We start from the raw sequence: 20,807 nt of genomic DNA, 5'->3' as shown, positions 1-20,807 counted from the left end.
ATGAAAGCTGGAGCGAAGAAGGGGCATGGCTAGCCATGCAAGTCAAAAAAGCAAGGGAAAAGGAAGATAACATTTTGGGCTCCATTTCCTGAAGATAAACCATTTTCTGGAGACATCTTCTCTGGAATCAGCATTTCTGAAGTTGAAAATTTACTGTAACAGAAGTGTGACAGCAGAAGGCTGTGCAAGATAGAGGTTAATCTGGGTTTACAGTCCAGACACAGCAGAGAGCAGTTCACATGGAAGAGCTGAAAACACAAGGGYGGTGGCATGCACCATGCTGGAAACGGAGAGGAATTTGGGCCACAGCACTATTGCCATATATATTATCATAGCTTAATAGCTTTCAGGCTAAGCTGCCTTCCTACGCTCTGTGGTTTGCCTTATCAAATATGACAAGATTAGCACTACACAGGATGCTGAATTGACAGCTCTGAAGACTGGTGTCTGCAATCTGTTGGGTGAGGATAGCCTGGGCAGAGGCCACAAGAGCTTCCTACACTTTGGCCCTCAACGTGGCGCAGGACTGGGACAGAACGGGCCACACTAAGCACCAGAGCACCGTTGCCATCYCCTCTTCAGCCTCCAGCCCCTTCCCAGGAGCTACCGGGAGGCTTATCGCTGACACGGCTCTTAATGCAGGCAAATCAGAAGCACCTGGCCAGGAATAGCCAATGCATCTGACATCCCAAGGGGCTTTTCTATACATCTATTTATTTATTTTGCTGTTCTGGGTCCTTTGGTTTACTAACAACACCATTTCACCAGCAGTAACTGGTGAAATTGCCACAGAGCAGCAGTCTAGCATTCCCAGGAAGGAGAAACGAAAATCCTGTATTCTCCCCAAACCCACAATATTTATATACAGTAAACTAGTACTTCCAAAACAGGCTAACATTTGCACTCAGTAAAGACCCCCACACATCCCAGCATCCAAGATACCACATTTCCTATTTCAAATGCACCCTCTGTCTTCTGGAGCTGCAGAGACAGCACAACAAAAGTTAGTGGTATTTTCCAACGTAATCTCATTCTCAGTTAAGGGAACTGAAGTACTTATTATATCTTAAAAGGTCAATTAAATTCTTCCTGTCAAGAATATTTCATAGGACTAGAAACTTCTTGGACGCAGCTTTTCCTGAAAATTGAATTGATTTTCTCTAAACATGCCCCACCATTTTCTATCTGGAGATTTGGCGCAATTTGCATCCTGATATTTAGTTACTTTTTGAGCCTTTCTCCCGAGTAACGGGAGACTACAAGCCCTCTCAAGTGAACCTAGAAGCAAGCTGATTTCATTTTGGAATGACAGTGAATGATGTTTTAAATTCAGTTCATCTATTTTTCTTAACTGAATTTTGCACTTGAAATTCAGGCAAGTGAAATGGGTCTAATGGACTATGCAACAAAATGATCACACTCTCTCCTCTAAAAACTATTTTAAGCAGTGCCACATTCTGTTCCCATTTGGATTTCTATAAAATACAACACAGAGTTAGTCCAGACTGCTCTTGCTTAATCTTAAGAGTCTTCTTAAGAGCCCAGGCATCTGTCCAGAATCACRTGCATAAACAAACCTATAAGTCTTACTTCTGACCTGAAAAGAACCAAATGTAAAGATGAACAGACCTAATGGATTCACTTACTGCAAGAGGAAAATGTAACAGAGGCAAAGCAATACTCTCAGCACACCTCTAACAGGCACCAACCACTAGATGTGCTGAAGGAGAGTAACTTAACAGGGAGATCACTAAAGTTGCTGTTATAAACTCTCGCACAGTAAAGTGATACGATTTTTCTGYAAGGAGGAATAATTAAATAAAATGTAAAAAGAGAGATACTGTTATTGCTTCCCTAGATTTTCTGTAGGTCCTTATCCCAGCTCCTTATTTTACAACAGATACACTAACTCAGTTTCCAAAATTGTTCACATTTTGACACTTTCAGACTAAAAGAAGACAGAAGTAATGAACCCCGGTCTGTCACTGAACAGGAATCATACAGTATATATTAAATGTGCACACACCAGTCCCCTGCGTTCCCACTCCAAGGAGTTAGTAAATGCTTGTGAATAGAGCACTGGAAGGAAATGATGCAGTAATGCAGAGGGCAGAGAGGAAAAAGCATTAAAACTTTCAAGAGTGACAAAGTTTTAGAGATTACTGAAGTCAAATGAAATGTGCAAGGAGACCACTGGACAGAGCGCAAGGAGGAGCAGGGAACTTACATACTGATGTCTTCTGGTTATTGTCCTTGCTGGGCATTAGCTTCACCCCTCTGGACTTCAGTTCAATTTGCTTTTTGACTAGAGAGAGATTTAAAAGAAAGCAAAAGACAAGGAAAAGATTAAGCTAAGTATTAGGGATTCTTTAAAAAGTAAACAAAGCACCAGTTGTACACCACTGATCCCCTGCATCTTGGATAAACCAGGAGTCTGGTGAATACTCTGCTMCTCGCGAGCTAGGAGACTCGACTCGGCCCTTCCCGAATAGAACGCACCTTGGCTTAACTGGCACCAGCCGGGCAGCCAGGGCTCAGCACGCCTCTCTGTCCTGACCGCTCAAAGCCATTAGGATCCCTCCTTCRTTTACCTCTGTTGAGCTCCGCACTCATTCCCTAAGCTGAAATGACCCACTTTGAATACAAAAATTGGGAGCACCAACCTGCTCCCTACAACCCATGCCATTTTGCTTAACATACTAACATGGCAAATGGCGAAGAGAGAAGTTCTAGAGAGTTTTGGGATCCCAACAGTCAAATGCTGACCAGTTTTGCTGCTGGAGTTATTACACAGCCACATTATGCAGAAAAGCCATTCTCAGCTTCTTTKGGAATCCAGCACTCAAACAAATGCTCCACAACCTGAAAACTGTGCATGTGCTCTAAATAAATGGTACACTCACAAAAGGTAGCAAAAATTCAAAGCAAAAGAGCCATATTCAAAYCATATTATTGACAAAGAATGGTACAGATTTACAAACTCATTATTAATAGCCACCGGCCGATCAGTTATAAAATCTGCGTGAAGACTCTACCAGAGGTCCTGCTGCAACCACTCACCTTCCTTTCCAAACCTCAGCTAGAAGATGAGAAACCATATGAGGGTCGTGCCCGGATTTCTATCCCTCCATCCCCAGGAGAATCCCCTACTTTGACTCAGTGCAAAGACTCACAGCCTAACTGAGCACGTGCTTGCTTTTATCTTGATTTGGCAGCTACTGTGGCTCTCTCCACACAAGAGGGTTTTGCACAAACCCTGCACAGCCGGAACCACACCAGTAGAGGCTCCCAACTCCCTCCTGCAGCATAAAGCCAGGTATTTTTGACTAACACACAGCAGACTTTTTACTGCATATTTGAAGTTAATGTGGTTAAAGAATAACTTCACATCTGAAAGAGTGATGTTCAAAATCACTTTATAGGATCCCTTCTCTGATGAGTCGGTTCTTATCTACGGAGGAAAGCAGCCCATCTTCCACTTCAAAATGTTCTTTTCTCGTTCTTTATCTTGTCATACTTTCATCTCTAAATTAGCACATTTCTGAGACAATGTTGTCAAGAAAAATTACCAATAAAACTAACAAGTTTTTTTAATCATCCTTTTTTGGTTGAAAAAGTCTGTTAATAACATCTGTTTGCAGGAGCATCAGACAGGGAGATGTCAAGCATCACGCCTTGAAGCTTACCCAAGGTAGCGTTTTTCTGTGCTACATGCTGGGTTGCAGCTTTTTGTTTGTCATGTGGCTATAGCTTTTCGCCTTCTCTTTAAATAACGCAGTTATAACTTCAAACTGAGGTCCATGTTAGTTTAAAAATATTCATGAATAAGAACTTGTGTTGTTCATGGCTTTCTTAGCAGCAATCGTATCTTTAATCTGTTGTGCTTTCTTAAAGAGAGGAAAAATAATTAACAGCGTGTTGATCTGAGGCAAATCTAAGACACATCTATTTCTCTGGAGATGTAACGCACCTGCAAACGTACCACGAGAAAAGCAGCAGATCTCTGCCCGAAATGGCAACGTATTCCCCCGCGCCGCAGCGCGTCGCCGCCAGGATGCTGCAACATCCAAGCGCTAGGCCGGGCGGCGGAAAGGCTCCCGGGGCGTCGCGGCGGAGCGTGCAAAGCCGCGCGGCGCGCCTGCCGCGGCGCCCTGGGAGACGCGCCGGGGCCGGCGCGGCCCGCTCGGGGCCCGTCGCCAGGAGCGGCTGAACGCCCCGAGCCACGGCCAAGGGYGATCGGTGCCAGAGGCCTCCCAACCTCAGCACCCCGGGGCCTCGCTCCTGATTAGGCTTTTTTAAAGGGCATTTTTATTCCTACCTGCCTTCCACAACCCAGCCCACAGGAGGAGGCCGCTCTGAATTTGAGACTCTTCCTGAAAGCTTAGGTCCAAAGCACCCAGTGGTCTTGAAAATCCGTAGCAGAAACTGGACCCTCATTACTAAGACGCAAACCTAACGCAAGGACACCGAACCGCATTACGCAGGGAGTCTGTACCTTCCATTACTCTAATTGCATTCTGCCTCTCTGAGCAATTACTGAAATCACTATATCCTCTCCGCGTAATCCTTCAGCTTGTTTGTTACATGGAGCCGCAATGACGAGAGCGAAGCTTTACGCATGATGCAATTCAGATTAGAACGAGTCAGGATACAATGTTGCTTCTTTTTTAAACAAAAAATTAAGAACAAGTCTCCTACTCTACACCTCAAAAATCCAGTATATGGAAATCTACTTTGTTCGCAAATTTGAATGTGGAACAGTACTACAAAGGATCACGTCAGGATAAACGGGTGAACAAAATTTACTCTTGTTTTCTGGAGGGTTTTGCTGCTCGTAGATAATCTCACAGATCTGGTGGAATACTGTTTCTTGTCAGAATTGAAAGATGACATTACGAAGCTTTTCTAGCAAGCAGGCAATTTGGAGCATTTCTCTTAAACCATTTCACGTTGCTTTAWATAAGAATTTAAGGAGACTTATTTTTAATTCTAAAAAAAGCATTTCAGCATAAATCTATTCCACAAGCCTCTGTCCCCCTTGCTGTGGGATTGCTGCTAAAGATTGGATGCCTGAATTAGATTTCCTTTCCCTTTCTTCTGGCTTGGGTGTCCTAATCTTGTGTTYGTGATATTACTGCGGGTTGCTTACGGGGATGCTTAGTGGACTTCAAGAAGAGAAATACCTTCCCTCAAAACGCAACTGTTTTGAGTCACGCGAAGCTGCTTGAATTACAGGGTTGGCCATTCTCCTCTGCTTTTAACTCATTTTTTTTCTCCTCCCCATCCGTTTCTTTCAGGTCCAGTCCAACCCTTCCCAGCATCCTGTACCAGGTCAGGCTGCGATCTGCCCGGAGGCCAGCGAGGGCAAAACCTTGCACAAAGCCCCGGCTGCGATGCAGCAAAGCAGGATGTGCAGGCAGCAGCTGTGCCGGCTTCTCCCCAGGCCAGGCTGGAGGAGCCCTGCAGACCCACCCCAGGGAAGGGGGGACTCTGTGCAGTTACTGTATTGGGCAGCTATGACTTGGCTTTGGCGCTTAGCTCCGCTGACTTTCTGTGCAAGCCACAAGCCGCTTTCTGAACAAGCCACAGGATCCTCTTTCYGCTGCAAGAATAAGGGGTAAAAAGGATCAGAACAAAGAACAACTATTTATTTACACTGAAAGGTAATTGGGGGTAGAGAAAACACTGTATGTTTGTGCAGCACCTAGTAAAACAAGGCTTTTATCTCATTTATGCCTTCCATTCCTAAAAAATGGTTGCTTAGCAGTCAGTGCCTGCAACAAATGCTAAAATTTTCCTGTCTTTGCCTTTTGCTCAGGATTGCCCAGGAGACTCAACAGGTTGCACAGCATATGCTATATCCCCTTTACAGCCCAAAGATGTGATCCAAGATGAAGACTGGTAGATCTGCCAAAGATTAAACATCTAYATTTATAGATACATCTATCCTTAAATGCCACTTATGTGGTGCAATATGCACAAAATAGTTTAACAGACCATTACTACAGATATGTCTGCTGGTACTCAGCACTGTGCTACGGCTTAACTGGGCTGAAACTTGCCCACATTCACCTTTCTACCTTAGAGTGGAGGACAAAAAAGGAAGGGAAGGGGAGAGATCAATAAAAGACGCTATTACACGTTGGTAACAATCAGCTGAAGAGCAATTTGGGATCCTATTTATGTAATAAAATATATGCTMGAGAGATGGACTACAACAGATAGATCATCATTTAGACCTGTTTAGCATCATTTTAAATTCAACAGCTTTTTCATTACCTTATTTKGAGTATTTAGAGTGAAGTATTAGCGTACTCTAAGATGATGACCGATAGTGCTGGGGTTAGAGCCCAGGCATCCTGTTGCCTGTCCTGTGCACACCACTTCTAGTTTAATTTATCACCTACACTTACATTGCACCTTTTGGGGAAATGAAGAAGGAAGGCGTGGGAGGTAGGAGAAAGAAAAGGGGGGGGGGGGAAGAAAGAAAACAGCTCACTGATGTCKCTATAGTCCCTTTTTATTTGGTTTCACAGAGTGTGGGAACAGAGTATTTGCAAGACAGCAAGATTCACCTTATATAAAAAGACTAGGAAAGGGAAAAACATTTCCAAACTCTGTAGAAGGGAATTAATTTGCTATATTCAACATAAGAGAACTTGTATACAGGCTGATTGTATCTAACCTTGCTTCCACATTCATAAAGAGATTTCCAAACTARGGCATGGATTAGAAAGAGTTCAAATGGAGCATACAAAGAAARTGTTCTGCTAAAACTAAGCATCAACGTAAAATAAGTTGGAAGGGGAATGAGTTTCTTATAGATTACCAGCAAAGACAGATACTGTCTCAGAGGATACAGGATGTTAATAAATTACAAACATATCACTGGAAAACAGACAAGAAATCAGATTCGTTCTAATCTGCTCTTCCTCCTCTTAGACAATCCCAAGGTCACTTTACGTCCCTAGTGCTAAAAACACRTTTTATTTGCTCTACTTCATATAGTTTTACATGTCCTATTTTGTATCTATTTATTTATCTCTATTAAAATATTTATATTCAAACAAGTCTTTGTTCCTCTARAAAGGTTTACATTGAGCTTTCTGAAGTTGCCCTGCTATCTTTAATGTTCTATGAACACAGACTTCATTGATTGCAACAATCCTGCCTGTATCTCTGGTGCTGTGGTTTTTTGTTTTAGTATTTTTTTTTTCTTTTTTTTAAAGCACTGAAAGCTCCTCTAAGAGATAATAACAATCTGACAACAAGACAGCCTATGAACAAAATTGCCTATTTGGATGGTTTGAACAGGAATCGCAAAGTAATCTGTGTTTTTTCTGGAAGCACATGTATATACAAAAATCGCTTTAGTCCAGAGAAGGCAAAATTTTGCCTATTCTAATCTACAGACTAGCCTGAGCAAAMAGACCTTCCAACTGTTTTTTAAGAGCTTGGAGAAAACTTTTTGTTGTTTGTTTGGCATTTTTTAAGGTAGTTGTGGTGTTTTTAGGTCTGACTCTTGATCCTGAGCTGAAATACTGCAGAAGCGGAAAACGCAGGGTAGCAGGAAGGCAGGTGCGTGGGGGGAGCGGCAGGGCTGTGCACTCTAAGGAAAAGATTCCCTATCACCCATGCAAGAGAGATGGAAAACGGCCCCACAGAACAGCAGTGCCTGAAGAACAGGGGGCAGATCCCCTTCTCCGGCTGGGTGGAGGTCCTGCCTCAATCCCATTTCAAGAGCACATTTTTAAGTTCATCTTTTAAACACRGAATACACAAAAGCACAGCTCATTATATCTAACAAACCAGTTTCTAAGGCGTATGCTAGATTAGAACCCCCTGACATTTATCTAATCAGAGGAAATTATAATATTAATCTTCGCTTTTCTATTTAAGAAAAAAGAATGATTCAGACAGATGTTTTAATAGAAAGCAGCAATCATGACTGCAAAGGAAAATGTCATATCAAGAGCCATCAGTTGCACACATTCGTTTGTGTTATAAAGAAAAAACAAAGATTTTAAAAAAATAATTTAAAACTGATTATAGAGGAAGGAAAGGAAAATAATGATGGTRACTCAAAGCAAAGCCCTTGTTGAGGCCACGATAACAGTGCCAGGGCTAAACAAACAGGGAGTTTTGTTTATAGCTTTATCAAAGGAAACTCCTCTGCTTTCCACCGGACAGCCATTCCTTCTGCTTCCCTGYCTCACTCCCCTGCTCCGACCCTGCCGCTGGAGCCAGCCGGCACCGAAACGACAGCACACAAAGCACTTCCAAGCCCTCCAGGAGAAGGATGTTGCCAGTTCTAAATAATTCACCCCAAACCCACCCGTTCTGAAGCCCATCTGGTCCCAAATGGTGATGATGTGGTGATGAATCCTTCCTGTGCCCACCGTGCCCAGGACACTGGAGAAGCTTTTCAGCTTCCTCCTCAGCCACAGCAGAGAGCACGGGGAAAGCCCCAGGGCTGGGGTCTCAGCACAGCTCCCCAGGCCTCTGCCGACCACCTCTCTCTGCATTGCAAGTGGTTAAAAGATCCACCTCTTTCTCCATTCCTTATCCCACTGGATTGTATTGCGTATTCCTGCACAAAACCAGTTAAAACTAAACAACGCCCTGCAAGAAAATGCAAGAACAGCATGTTCTTAACTATGATCCTACCTCTTCTTTGTGCTGCTGCAGGTAATGCTGTTACGCTGCAGCTGTGTCGCCAATTTGTTAATCTTATACCAGGTAATCATACAGCCCCCACCACTGGGAAGACTGTGGCCCGGAGATGATGCTGTATTTGCTTTAACATCCTTATGGCTGCTGTAGGCAGGGATAATTGACTTTTTTGAACCATCATTTCCAGAGAGGCAGTGGTTTGATCTCTAGTTTACAAGACTAGCAAATCACTTAATCGCAGTTTCCTCCGATTGCCTACAAACCTTGTAACAGGATCTTGTCTCTGCTTGACTTGCRTCCCTTATCAGCGTTTCCTCTCTCTCTCTCAACAGCATCCTAAGATCCCACTACTGAAATTTATCCCTCTATAGACGACTAATAAATACAGGACAGTCTATACCTCATTCAAAACAGGCTAAAATAGCTCTCACTTTAGCGATGTCACTGTGCAGAATGCTACGCTGCCTTTGCCTCTCAGTACCCTCTTTGCACCGCCATATCCCAGATATCTCCACTGAAGCTGCAGGGCAAAACAAGGTCTATTTCTGCTAACGAAGCATTCAGTGCAAACGAACCTTCCAGTAGCACACAAGTGTTCACACAACACATGGCCAACAGCATAAGATATGAAAAAGCCTGGATGCCCTACTGGAAAATAAGGTTAACAGATAACAGAAAAATCATGCAGGAAGTTAATTATAGATTCCTGGAAGGAAAAAAAATAGCTAAATATGCACTGTGAATAGGCAGACTGGACAATAACCATTTACCTTGATATTGGGCACTGAACCCCTTCTGCCTATGGTTGCCATCTGATGTGAAGTGAAGCCGCAGCCAATTTTTACTGCTGATAACCGGGGCGGGCAGATTCATTCCAGTAAACCTGCAAGAAACCAACCAACAACAAACGTTATTTTGACATGTGAATTATATTCAAAAGCCTGCCCTTCCAGCCAATCTTTCTTCTATATGAACATAAGAGATGCTGAATGAGTACTACCTGCCCCAAAAAGCACCCATACAAAGGAAAAACTGATTCAAACACCCTATTTTGTGCTAGTTCCCGGATGCTCGGGCTGGGCGTGTTGAGCCCCTGCAGCCGCCAAGGGAGCATCCCCGGAGAGGGAGAGCCCTTCCCTTGGGCACGCAGGACCTCCCGCCCCACACCGGGATACAGAACCTCCCTTGGGTCACCTGCTTTTTTTATTTCTCTTTCAGCTTCTTCTAAACAAAATATTCTGCCGTGTACACTAAATGGAGAAGCCACCAACAACTCAGGATTGCTTGTGTTCCTTGGCTTGTCTTCTCTCCAGAGGGTTACACTCTCAGAACTACAGGGTTTTCCATTCTGTCCTTTCTTTCAAGGCACAGAATATGACGGCAGAGTTGAGCCTTGAAAACATCTGTGATAGTAGACAAATAAAGCAATACAGAAAGGATAGTAAAGAGGCTCAAACCCTCTCCTGCACCACAGAGTACGAGCAGAAAGTACAAAATAGTGCTAAACTTTCTGCTTTGTGTCACCTTTTCTATCTTACTGATATCACACAGAGATGACAAATACGTTGCAGTAGACACACCACACCTAAGGTAYGCAAGATGAGCTTGGCTCTGAAGCTCATTCTGTCCCTGCCTTCATATTTGGCTAAACCTGCTAACAAAAATGTTTAATTTATCTGAGGGAGGGAAAAGGTTGTACACGGTTTTCCTTTACTGGAAGTAGCTAGCAAGAAGCAAAGATTTATGATCTAATCCAATCTGGAGAAGATCACAACCATCAAATCTGAGGTGGAAAGCTCCACAGCCCATTAATAGTCCTTCTGGCAACTCTTCTCTTTCTTCTGCCCCTCTCCCAGTCCCTGATCATTATGCTGTGTGCTTTATTCAACTCTAGGAAAGAAAAAGCCCATAATCCTTGGCTGGGTTGTCACACACCAAGTCTTAGTCTGGAACAAGATTACTTAAGTCWCAGCACTCTTGAACTGAGGTATGTAATGGTAACATTAACCACAGTAGGGCAAGTGACACCACTATGACAAAAACTACCAGTCAACCCTATTACTGCTAACAAAGCCCATTTTCATTTTTTAATCATAGCTCATCACTTATTTAAAAATGAATGGTATTCCAATATCTGTTCTTTTTCRGATGAAGGCAAAAGGATTCTATAAATCTATTCACAGGGATATTTCAAATTTTATAACTACACATTTTCAACAACATAACAGATACCCAAGAAAGTACTTTAAAAGTCCTTCACTGATTTAACACCTCCAAAGATAGGTTTTACGTTTTTCTAAAGCAAACAGTAGGATCCAGGATGATACTTGGCAGCATATTTATTAATGGTATATGAACTTCAATTTATTCCTGTTCTACTTGTTAATGAAGTAGCCAAGATAATTATACTGCATAACTAATACATCTCTGCCACCTACAGTACAGACTTTAAACCATGCATTAACTTCTAGCATTTGGCTGAATTCTGCATAATTATGAAGTGTGACTGAAAACATATTCATTATACTACAGAATTAAGATTGCTCCTGATCATTTATCTGTTGATTATTTTCATTTCTTTCTTGTAGAGTCTTTTGAAATACAACGTGTTATCAAAATGAATTCTATATGGCATTATACCATCCTTGAATAACTCAAAGGTAGCTGAACCAATTTAATTTGAAACGTCTCCAAATAACTAAGTTCAAACAATCGTATTTTGGGCTGAGACCAAACACATGATGTCTAAAACCAATTCTGAGAAAGTTACTATGGCTGGTTGTTATGACAACATGTTTAAACTTAATAGTATTACCCCCAAAGGTTATTTTATTATTCATTCTGAATCAACAGTCAAACTTCTCATAAATAATCTTTAGGTATGCAGAGCCAAATTTTGTTTTCATAACTGCGCAGAGCTGAGTAATTCAATTACCTAATATAAGAACTAGAGAACAATAAAAGTAACCTGCCTGAATGAGGCAGGATTTCACCCTCTTGTCCCCGCTCTCCTACTTTTTTTTAATACATATACGCCTTTGACAAGCAGATTCAGTAGCCCCCACACTAGTAATCTACTTGCATGTACTCTTACTTTCAGGCAGACGAGTTGTCCTCTATTCACTTGCAAGGATCTTGGGTACATGAAGTTGAAGGCTAAAATTCTACCAGTGGAATGAATCAACATCTTGGAATTCAATTAGAAAAATTAATGGATTGCACTTCTTGCTACTGTTGCTACCTTTGCAATARTATGAATGATTACTGAAGGCAAAAGCAAGAATACAGAAAAATAGTCAGTCACAGCATTTTGCACCCACTTTGCCCTGCTAAAAAGAGTTACAGAAGATTTAGGGTGAAAGAAAATGGCTCCTGTGTTTCCTGCGTGGAAATTCATCAGCACCACGTGTTACTCGCTGGAGACATCGATGGCTTTCGGAAAGGGCTGAATCAGCCAAGAAATCACTACGAGGTTCTCGTTTCYGTATATACCAGTACTTAAACTCTCAGTAGAGGGAAAAAAAACTGTTCTCCAGGGCTATAGTCTAACAGGCTCCCTTCTCCTTCAYCTTCCCATCCCTTTTATTTCTGAAGTTAAGCGGCTTATTGCTAACGTCAGACTGCAGGTCACGGTATTTGTAGCTGTTTCAGATGACAGGTTGCGCTGGTCATCGTGATGCAATTCAGATTTTGCACTGAAGCAACARCTGATAAGCTGATAAGGATGGCAAGGAGGAAGCGCGTCCCGGCAGGGCCGTCTTCGCCGAGCATCAGCATCCCAGYGGAATCACCAGGACACGCGCCCGGAAAGGTGCCGTGCACCGTGTGGAAAGACAACACCAACAGTTTGGGAAAAAACAAACCACGAACACAAAAAACGGGAACAAACAGTGACAAACCACCATCGAGCCCTTCCGGATGAGGCTGGTAATAACCCACATTTCGGGAGGGGTTTTGAACACATTAACTTCTCAATAGCTGAGGAGCATTTCAAGTCTTGCCACTAAATTGCTTTTTCAGACACCACATAAGAGTATTTATGTGGTTGTGGAATGGAATCTGGTTCACGAAAATAAAGGCCTTGCCTTTTAATTAGTTTAATTACTTGCAGAGATTTAACATCAGGTTCTGTATCTGCACTGAGCCTGGAGCCCCCATGCACAACGCAGGGAGGGAAATCTCTATAGGACGCACGAGGACACTAATCCGTGAGCACCTCGTGGTCGCAAGCCAGTCGTGATCTTACAGGGCACCAAGCAACTAAGTGAAAAAACCTTCTTCAGGGCGAGCTCAGGCCTGAGGACAGTCTCTCCGGCAGGGTCGTGGTGCATAGGGTTGAACCATCACCTGTGCCTAGCAAAGAAACACGACGTTTCCCAGCTGTTGAGAWTTCGAATCCAAGCTCCCCTCTGCTCCTCTGCAGGACCTCATGCCAAGGCTTTCGTTGGCGTTTATCGCTGCTTTATACTGAAAATCTCAGCTCCCCGTCCACATTTGTCCCGCTCCACTCAGACACAGGACGCGAGGAGGAGAGGACCCCGGTGCCCCTGGTGGGAGCGTGGGCTTCACGGCCGAGGCTGCAGCCTCTCCTGCCCGAGGGATGCGGCCGGCAGGCGCCTGGCTTTGCAAACGCTGCAGACCTCTCGGCTGCCTGCCCTCAACAGCCACCGCCGCAGCCGACCAGCAGCAGGGTGACAGCTGGGGCCTCAGGCACCTAGCGTATCCCGATGCCTGCCTTGAGGAGCTCTACCAGCAGATGTTCTGATGGATAAGAAATAATACGGCTACAGCTACGCATTAAATAAGAAATATCATGCTCACCAGCAGTCAACAACCAACTTTTAGCCATAAGGCTCCCACAGCTTTAAAATAATCACTAGCAAGCATTAATAGTTAATTGATAATGGAATATTTAATTACAGATAAACACTGTTGAGTTGAAGCAGCTGCACGCCCGCGGTAAGCCCCGTGAAACGGGAAGGATGCTCGGCCGGAGAAGGCGAAGTGCCATCGTCAACACCCGAGGAACGGCCCGAGTCTCCCGCGGGAGCTGCCACCACCCGCTCCGCAGGCGGCGGGGCAGTCCCCGGCCACGGCACCCGTCCGCACCGCACCGCGGACGGGCGCGTGGCCAAGGCCGCAACGGGCTTCGGAGCGGCTGCCCATCGTGACACCGAGGGGCCGTGCGGCATTTCTACCTCCGACTGCTCAAGGTCACGTTGTTTTCCTTTATAAGCCCAAAGCTGCCTTGTTGTCTTTCAATAAAAAGGAAGAACTACATTGCAGAGACTCAGAAATGCCCAGAGCTAATTAAAAGCAGCAGACACGTCTTCCCACGGTCCCCAGTACACATTTATTCTACATTATGTGCACGGAGCTTTCAACACCTACCATTAGTCCAATATATGACTGAATTTCTAATAGTCTAGTGAGTCATGTAAATAAAAGCCCCTGTATTTTGGACCTTTGCCACTCTATCTTTTCCAGATTTCTGCTTTTGTTTTTCTAATAAGGAGTCCATTAGTAACTTAGAAAACTCTTCACCCCTCCCTATGTCCCCACTCCTCCTTTCTTTCCTTGCTGCCATCAGCAGCAGAGATGAATCACTTGATTAAATATTCAGCTTTCTGGATATGGCAACATGTTAACTGGAAGTCTAAGGCTTTGGAATGACTAACTAGCAATGCGAGAATTGTTTCTTAAATAAAATCAACAATCATTGCCCACCGATGGAAATCAGGACACATTCTACATTCAGTACCTTTGCAATCCACAAGTTATTTGCAGAAAGAGAGGAACTCAGCTTCCCTACTAAAATTTCAATCTCACAACTTTGTYTTTTTGAGCCTGAAAATACAAAGCTGCTGGTGGTAACAAGAGGGTGGCAGAGGCAGTTCAGGTTCCTTCTTCTYTCTCCCAGTCTTGAGAGTGAAAATTGTGAGAGCAGCTTTTCTGCTGCTTCAGCTAAGTCCTGTGAGGACACACAATTTTGGACACTTTGCCTTGTGYTCATGAACCCATGAGACACCCTGGAAAGCAAATGTTATCATTCTGAACTGCACAAATGCTTGCATGAGAAAAGACTTGCTAAAAGGTGCCTACCAGTTCAGGCCTTACGTCGTATTCAATTAAACTGATCAAGCTGTGAGCGGCTTCAACATCAGCGTCACAAACCAGKGTCCAGAACTTCAGAGAGTACCAGAACTCATGTAATAGCTTAAAAACATTTAACAGCCTCAGAAAAAAATGGACAGCAGGGAGGATTAATAAAGTGAGAATGTTTTTATGTCCAAGCTTGAATATTTCTTCCTGCAATTTCAGCTCATTCCAATCACTGTGGATAGGGAACAGACGATACTTTTTTTTTTTTTTTTTTTTTTTTTTTTTTTTTTAATGCTGCAGTCCTTTGTGATATGGAGATGTCAAAAAGCGCCGTTTCCAGCACACACTGGAGGAACTTTATGAGGACAGCCGGCTCCCCACGCCAACCTCTGCAGCTGAACGCACCCAAATAACGTGAGCAAAGAGCTCCTGCCCACCGCCGGGAGCCTTCGCCCACGGGCGGCTTTGAGGGTGGGCAACCATTTTAACCTTCTGTCTTCTCTGAGTAAGTATTAAAAAAAGAAAAAAAAAGAAGAAAAATAAAGCCACTCTAGGAGCAGTTGGGTCATTTGGTGGTTGAACAAGGTTGGCGAACAGCTTGTTTAATAGATTTGTGATAAGGAAGTGAGTCCTAACTAGGGCTTTTGTACCAGCGTGGCAGGGGAGGACTATGTTAGCAGAGGCCCAACGTGGGGAAAACGAGCTCATGCTGCAACCTCAAGTTCTACATGAGCTCGAGAGAGGTGGCCTTGCCAAGCGTGCTCGGGCTCCTTCTGCCGTCTCGGAGCAGACRGAGGCGCTGAGGAAAGGGGCACGGTGACTCTGTGACACTTCCCCTCTGCCCCCCCAGGTTGCTTTTTAATGTCTTACAAGTTGAACTTCTGAAAAGAAGCAAACACTCCCCTATAACCCCCAAAGTGCTCTTAAYGGCTTGCTTTGCTGTCAGGTTCCTGCGAGTTCGGTGCCCAGCAGGACGCGGCTCCCCGCGCGGAGGCGGCTCGGCGGGGAGGGCGCGCGGCCCTGGCCCGGCCCCCGAGCTCAGCCCGCCGGCCTGCGAAAAACGCATCTCTCCAGGACACGGTTCTGAGTTTTACTGATTTTACTGGAATGCCTTCCAATACTGTTTTTAACCAGAGCATTAAGGTATTTTTTCTTAAGTGAAATCGAAGCTTCCGTGTTAAACACAGCTCCTCAGCATCCTTCACTACGTAATACAGAAAGGTTAATGGTATCAAAACTCCTCTTCTGAGCAAAAGCAGCGAAGCGTGTTTTTCTCAACTGAACAGTTTTACTTTTTTTTCCATTCCCRTATTTCACATTGAATTCTGGCATTAAATATTTATACCACTTGAGCCATTCCTCCCTTGGTACAATTAGTACACGGATGGCACTGATGAATCTGCATTCATGCACCATTATCTATTTACAATCTCAATTCCTGCTTCAATTTGGTTTCACACGGAGAGAACAACATGGGGGGGGAGGAGAAAGAAAAGAAAAAAAATCAATAAAACGTCAGGAAGCGTTCCTGAAGCACCAGGATAGTGGAAGGAGATATTTGCAGACAGGAGACCCAATTTTAACGCCCCTGAAATTTGATTAGCGTGAATTTGACCTCACCGAGCCATTCACCGGGCGGACGCTACACAAACACACCATAAGAGAACGCAAAGGCGAAGGTCACGACTAAGATAACAAGTCTACTTGAAATCCCATTACATCAAGTGCTTTGCTTAGACAGAATGGATTTAAGCACACCTGAAGGTGTGCACGCTCCCTGCTGCGCTCCAGAATCGGGATACAGTCAACCACCACCTTCGATGCTTTCCCAAATTAGCCCAAATAGATAAAAAAAACAGAGTATCATTAGCTGGATTTGTTGAGGGTTTGTTGTTTTTAACAGCAAAATGAGCCGAGTCTCCAAGAAGCACGTTATTTTTTCAAGGTTACTTCAGCACTGTCTAGGAAAAACGAGTTGAACTCCGAGTCTTTCAGAGCAAGGCTTAGAAGAAACACGTGAGCAGAGCAAGAGTGAAATGGGGTCTGTGGGCGCTGGGTTTAACCACGGTCGCTGTCCCATGCCCTGCTGGGGGCCCGGGAGGGAGGCGGACCGGAGCCCAGGCGTCCCGCAGCTCTACYGCCCCAGTCCCCGTATCAGCTCCGCTTCACTCCTCAAAATAGCCTAGAAATACTGTCTTTATTACACTGTAGCACTGTAACTATTTGGAGATTAATTCCTCCTTGCAGTGCAGGGGACGTACTGCAGAAGCTCTTTGTATCTCTGTGTATTATTATTCACTTCACCTGTATTTTTAACTTTTCATCCAAACCCCTACTCAAATTATCATGAGAGCTGAATTAAGCGCCATTAATTCCGAACGCACACGCTATTTAAGCATGTCTCATCTCTTAAAGGATACTTAAGCACGTCTACCTCTTATTTTTCAGTGACAAGAGAAATCCTTTCACAACGGACGTTTGCAAGAGAACTGAATAACTGGATCGAGTTACTGCTCCTGACCGCGTGCTGCAGGGGATGGAAAGAGCACGMCTGGGTCTTCAAACGTAACTCTGCACTTCAGAAGAGCAGTTAAACAAGCCTGGGCGATGCGCAAGAGAGGCACCGAGAGAGCAGCTTCCCGCATCGTGCCGCTCCTTCGCTGCCGGCTCGCGGATCCACGGGACTCCCGCCTACGGCGGCTCCGCGTAAAAACTCTTCGGCAAACACTGAAAACAAACATCTCGGACCTGGATCTTGCGACCAACAAGAGAACAACCCCGCTYGGACTCCAGCCGTTGAGCATACCTGCACTTACTCCTTCCAAAAGCCAGATATGAAATCAGATTAGTTCATCACTCAGCTTGTCTTCTTTTTGTATTCTGTTGAAAGACGGAAGTGTTTCCGTGCAGCAGCAAACTCTCAGTCATTGACATCAACTTTAATTACTGTCTGTTCCCAGATAAATTTGCTTGCTAAAAACAAATCAATACTCTTTTTGCAGGAGCCTTTACACTGAAGTTCTTACTTCTCYGTTTTTCAAGTTTTCCCTAGCTCATCTTTAAAGAATGTAAACCAAATCCTTGGCTGATATGAGTCAGTGTAGCTCCGGTAGAGACAACAAAGCCCAACTCATTTACGCCATATAGAGGATCTGACATAATCTAATTTCTGACATAATCTGCATTTTTTTTCTTATCTACAAACGTTTTGAAATTATTTCTCTCATTGCCCTGAATTCTGGTGGATCTCTATGCTCCATAACGGTCACTTTAATAAAACAAAACAAAACAAAACAATTCTTTGGTCCACTTGCATATCTGAAACTGTCACAATGGAGCAATTCAACAGATAATCCGATCTCCAAGAACGTATTAAATTCACCAGTGTTTATGCACAGATGCACCCATTTCACATAATAAGCTTATGCTTAACACATACAGGCAGGAAATTTATGTTTTAGGTCTAAAAAAAAGCAAAGAGCTCAGTTTGCAGGTAAATACTTTGTTTTCAAGGTATTAATAGAATTCAGAATTGCATGTTTGGAGTAAAATTCCCTTCAACACGAAGATATAACTTGACACAAGCCCTGCTGCAGTAATGAACAAAATGCTGGAGACTGTGAATAAAGGTAATTGGAAAGCAGCCAAGGTGGCCATGAAGCAGAAAGCTACTCTTAGCCTTCACTGTAATACAGCTCAAGCCACCTTATACCTTCAGCTGCCAAATGTTACTCAGTTCTTCAAGTTCAAATTTCAAAGTTGAAAAAGTCTAGATAATTCTAAAGTCTTTCAGGAGAAACACGCACAGTGACACATTGCTGGGGGCATTTCTCTGCCCTGCTGCAGACTGAAGCAAGGAACAGAGTCTGGAAACCATGCCCTTCTGCACACCAGCAACTGGGGGAGGCAGGCCCCAGCAGCTCCCAAAACCAGGAGGTGAAAAATCCCCACTCTTTGCTGACGTAGATCCTGCAGCTATTCAGGAAGGGAAGAAGTGGCTCCTCCTCCAGGACAGGATATGTTTCAGAGACCAGAACAGCACCGCTGATGGGCGAATCTTGTGGGCTTCTGGCAAATCAGAAAGAAAAGGCTCAGTACGCACCCCCCACACACACAAAAGAAGAGAGTTGCTCTTACTGCAACCCACCCTCACTACAGACGGATTCAGTAGCATGGATGCCAACCGATGGAGCGAAGCTGCTTCTTTACAGCTAAGCAAAGTGAGACTGCAAGGAACACAGCCCACCAACCATGACAGCGAGGGCTGCAAGAGGAGACCACACTGCAGAAACGGACGTGCCTTCCTACGTGAAAGTACAAACCATAATACTTTCACTAKAGAAATAACATTTGGTTCCAGTCAGACCAAAAGGAAGGTAACAAACATTATAGTTATTCTATTCAGGAGCAAACAAACACTAATTCAACACAACAGAAGAACAGCTAGTGCAATTGAAGCTTACTAATGCTGCACTGCAAATCCCCCAACAAAATCTGCTGCAGCTTTATTACAATTTCCTAAAAACCTTTCTCCCTTATTATCAAGGCTACAGAGATTGTTTTTCTCAGTGACGGCAGTTAGATGTGTTGATAGCAAGAGACACTACATTTATTACCAGATAAGTAACAACTATTTCCATCACTGCATGCACAGATATACTCATGTCTTTGTCAGTCTAACAAAGCACTTAAGTTCCATTAATGTTGGACTCCTTATCAACAGATTAGGCTGGAAAGCCATGGGGTACCTTTATACAACAGTCAGCCTACAAAACTCTGAAGACTGAGCCCAAAAAACAGAGAGAAATCATTTTTCCGTCTCTGCATTTTCCAGGCAAGAGCACCACCTGCAGCAGTTGCCTCCTTTGGAAACAGGTGCAAAACCAGCTCAAGTCACCTTCGCTTCTGAACGCACAAATTCTGCCGGTGCTGCCTTTCCGCAGCACGTGCTATTCACCAGGCGGCTGGGTCCAAAGGTTAAGCAGCCTTCCACCCTTCAAGTGTCACACTAACGACTGAAGATGCCAAGCTTAAGWAACAACTGGATTCCGGATTGAAGCTCACCACGGCCGGAGCAGCTCATGGCTGTCCTTCCGTTTTCTTCTGTGGACTCAGCCTTCACAGTCTGACATTGTTTATAGAATGTTTTACCAGCAGGTAGGTTCTGATGCTTAGTTAGGCATTTGAGAAGAAAGAAGGGACTGATTCAGGCCTGCTCTCACAAGCTTTCAAGCTTTGGAAGAAAAAGCATCTTTAGAAGTGAGGTGGAAAGGAGGCTGTCACATACAGAAACACAGTGACCTCTCTGAGGTCCCAAAGGTTGCTTACAAGCTTTACACCACGTTCAGGATTTTAGCCACAGGGAAGCCGTAAAACCCTAGCGAGCCAGGTGTCACAGGCTGTCACCAAACGAGCCCATGTGCCGTTTCATGACCAAGTTCTGCACAGGTTTTTTGTTTGCTCATTTGTTGTTTGGTTTTGGTTTTCTTGGTAGCTTCTACAATATAGCTAAGAGTCACAGAAACTAGGGGAAAAACAACAAAGATCTGCAAACAGAAGCTTAGATTGCTGCCAGTTCCACAAAAAACATGCTAAAATTACAGCAGCCGTGGCTGTAGAAATTACAGCAAAATGCAAGGCAGCCTCAGGAGAAGGAAAGTAATCAGCAATTGCAAGTTCTCTGAGGCAAGGACTGCTTTCTGGCTCTGCATTTAGCACAGTAGGATGTGAATGTGACTGGAGTTTCGATGCAAGACTGCAACTTAATGCCAATAATAAACAACACCAAATGCAGATATACACTTTTACAGGCACAGTACTTCTGTCTCTCGCTTAAAGATGAAGAGAAGTGATGGACTGTGCAACAAGGTGAGGTGGCAGAGCCTCCAGAGGCAGGTGTAAGCCAGGTCTAATGGCTCCTGCCTCCAGGCAAAAGTCTGAACTAATCAGGTGACAGATGGCCCCACAGGGCCAGCGGGTCTGAGCAGCTCCATCCCTCGACTGCTTCCCTGTTCCCGCGAATGGGGCACTCA

General features: G+C 44.2%; 1 protein-coding gene across 1 annotated transcript in view; it reads right to left on the bottom strand.

Annotated features, from left to right (window-relative positions):
• The window catches only part of CSMD2 (CUB and Sushi multiple domains 2), a 324,269-nt gene that overhangs the window by 170,435 nt on the left and 133,027 nt on the right, over nucleotides 1–20,807 (bottom strand). The window contains exons 6-7 of the mRNA XM_085306730.1: nucleotides 9,444–9,556; nucleotides 2,228–2,305 (exon numbers count right to left, since the gene is read on the bottom strand). Of these exons, the coding sequence (XP_085162856.1) occupies nucleotides 2,228–2,305; nucleotides 9,444–9,556 (191 nt within the window). The remainder of the gene's footprint in view (nucleotides 1–2,227; nucleotides 2,306–9,443; nucleotides 9,557–20,807) is intronic.

Source organism: Rhea americana, unplaced genomic scaffold (assembly GCF_003343005.1).
Source record: "Rhea americana isolate MKP2758 unplaced genomic scaffold, rheAme1 scaffold_246, whole genome shotgun sequence".
Classification (NCBI taxonomy): Eukaryota; Metazoa; Chordata; class Aves; order Rheiformes; family Rheidae; genus Rhea; species Rhea americana.
This window is presented reverse-complemented; position numbering and strand designations above follow the sequence as displayed.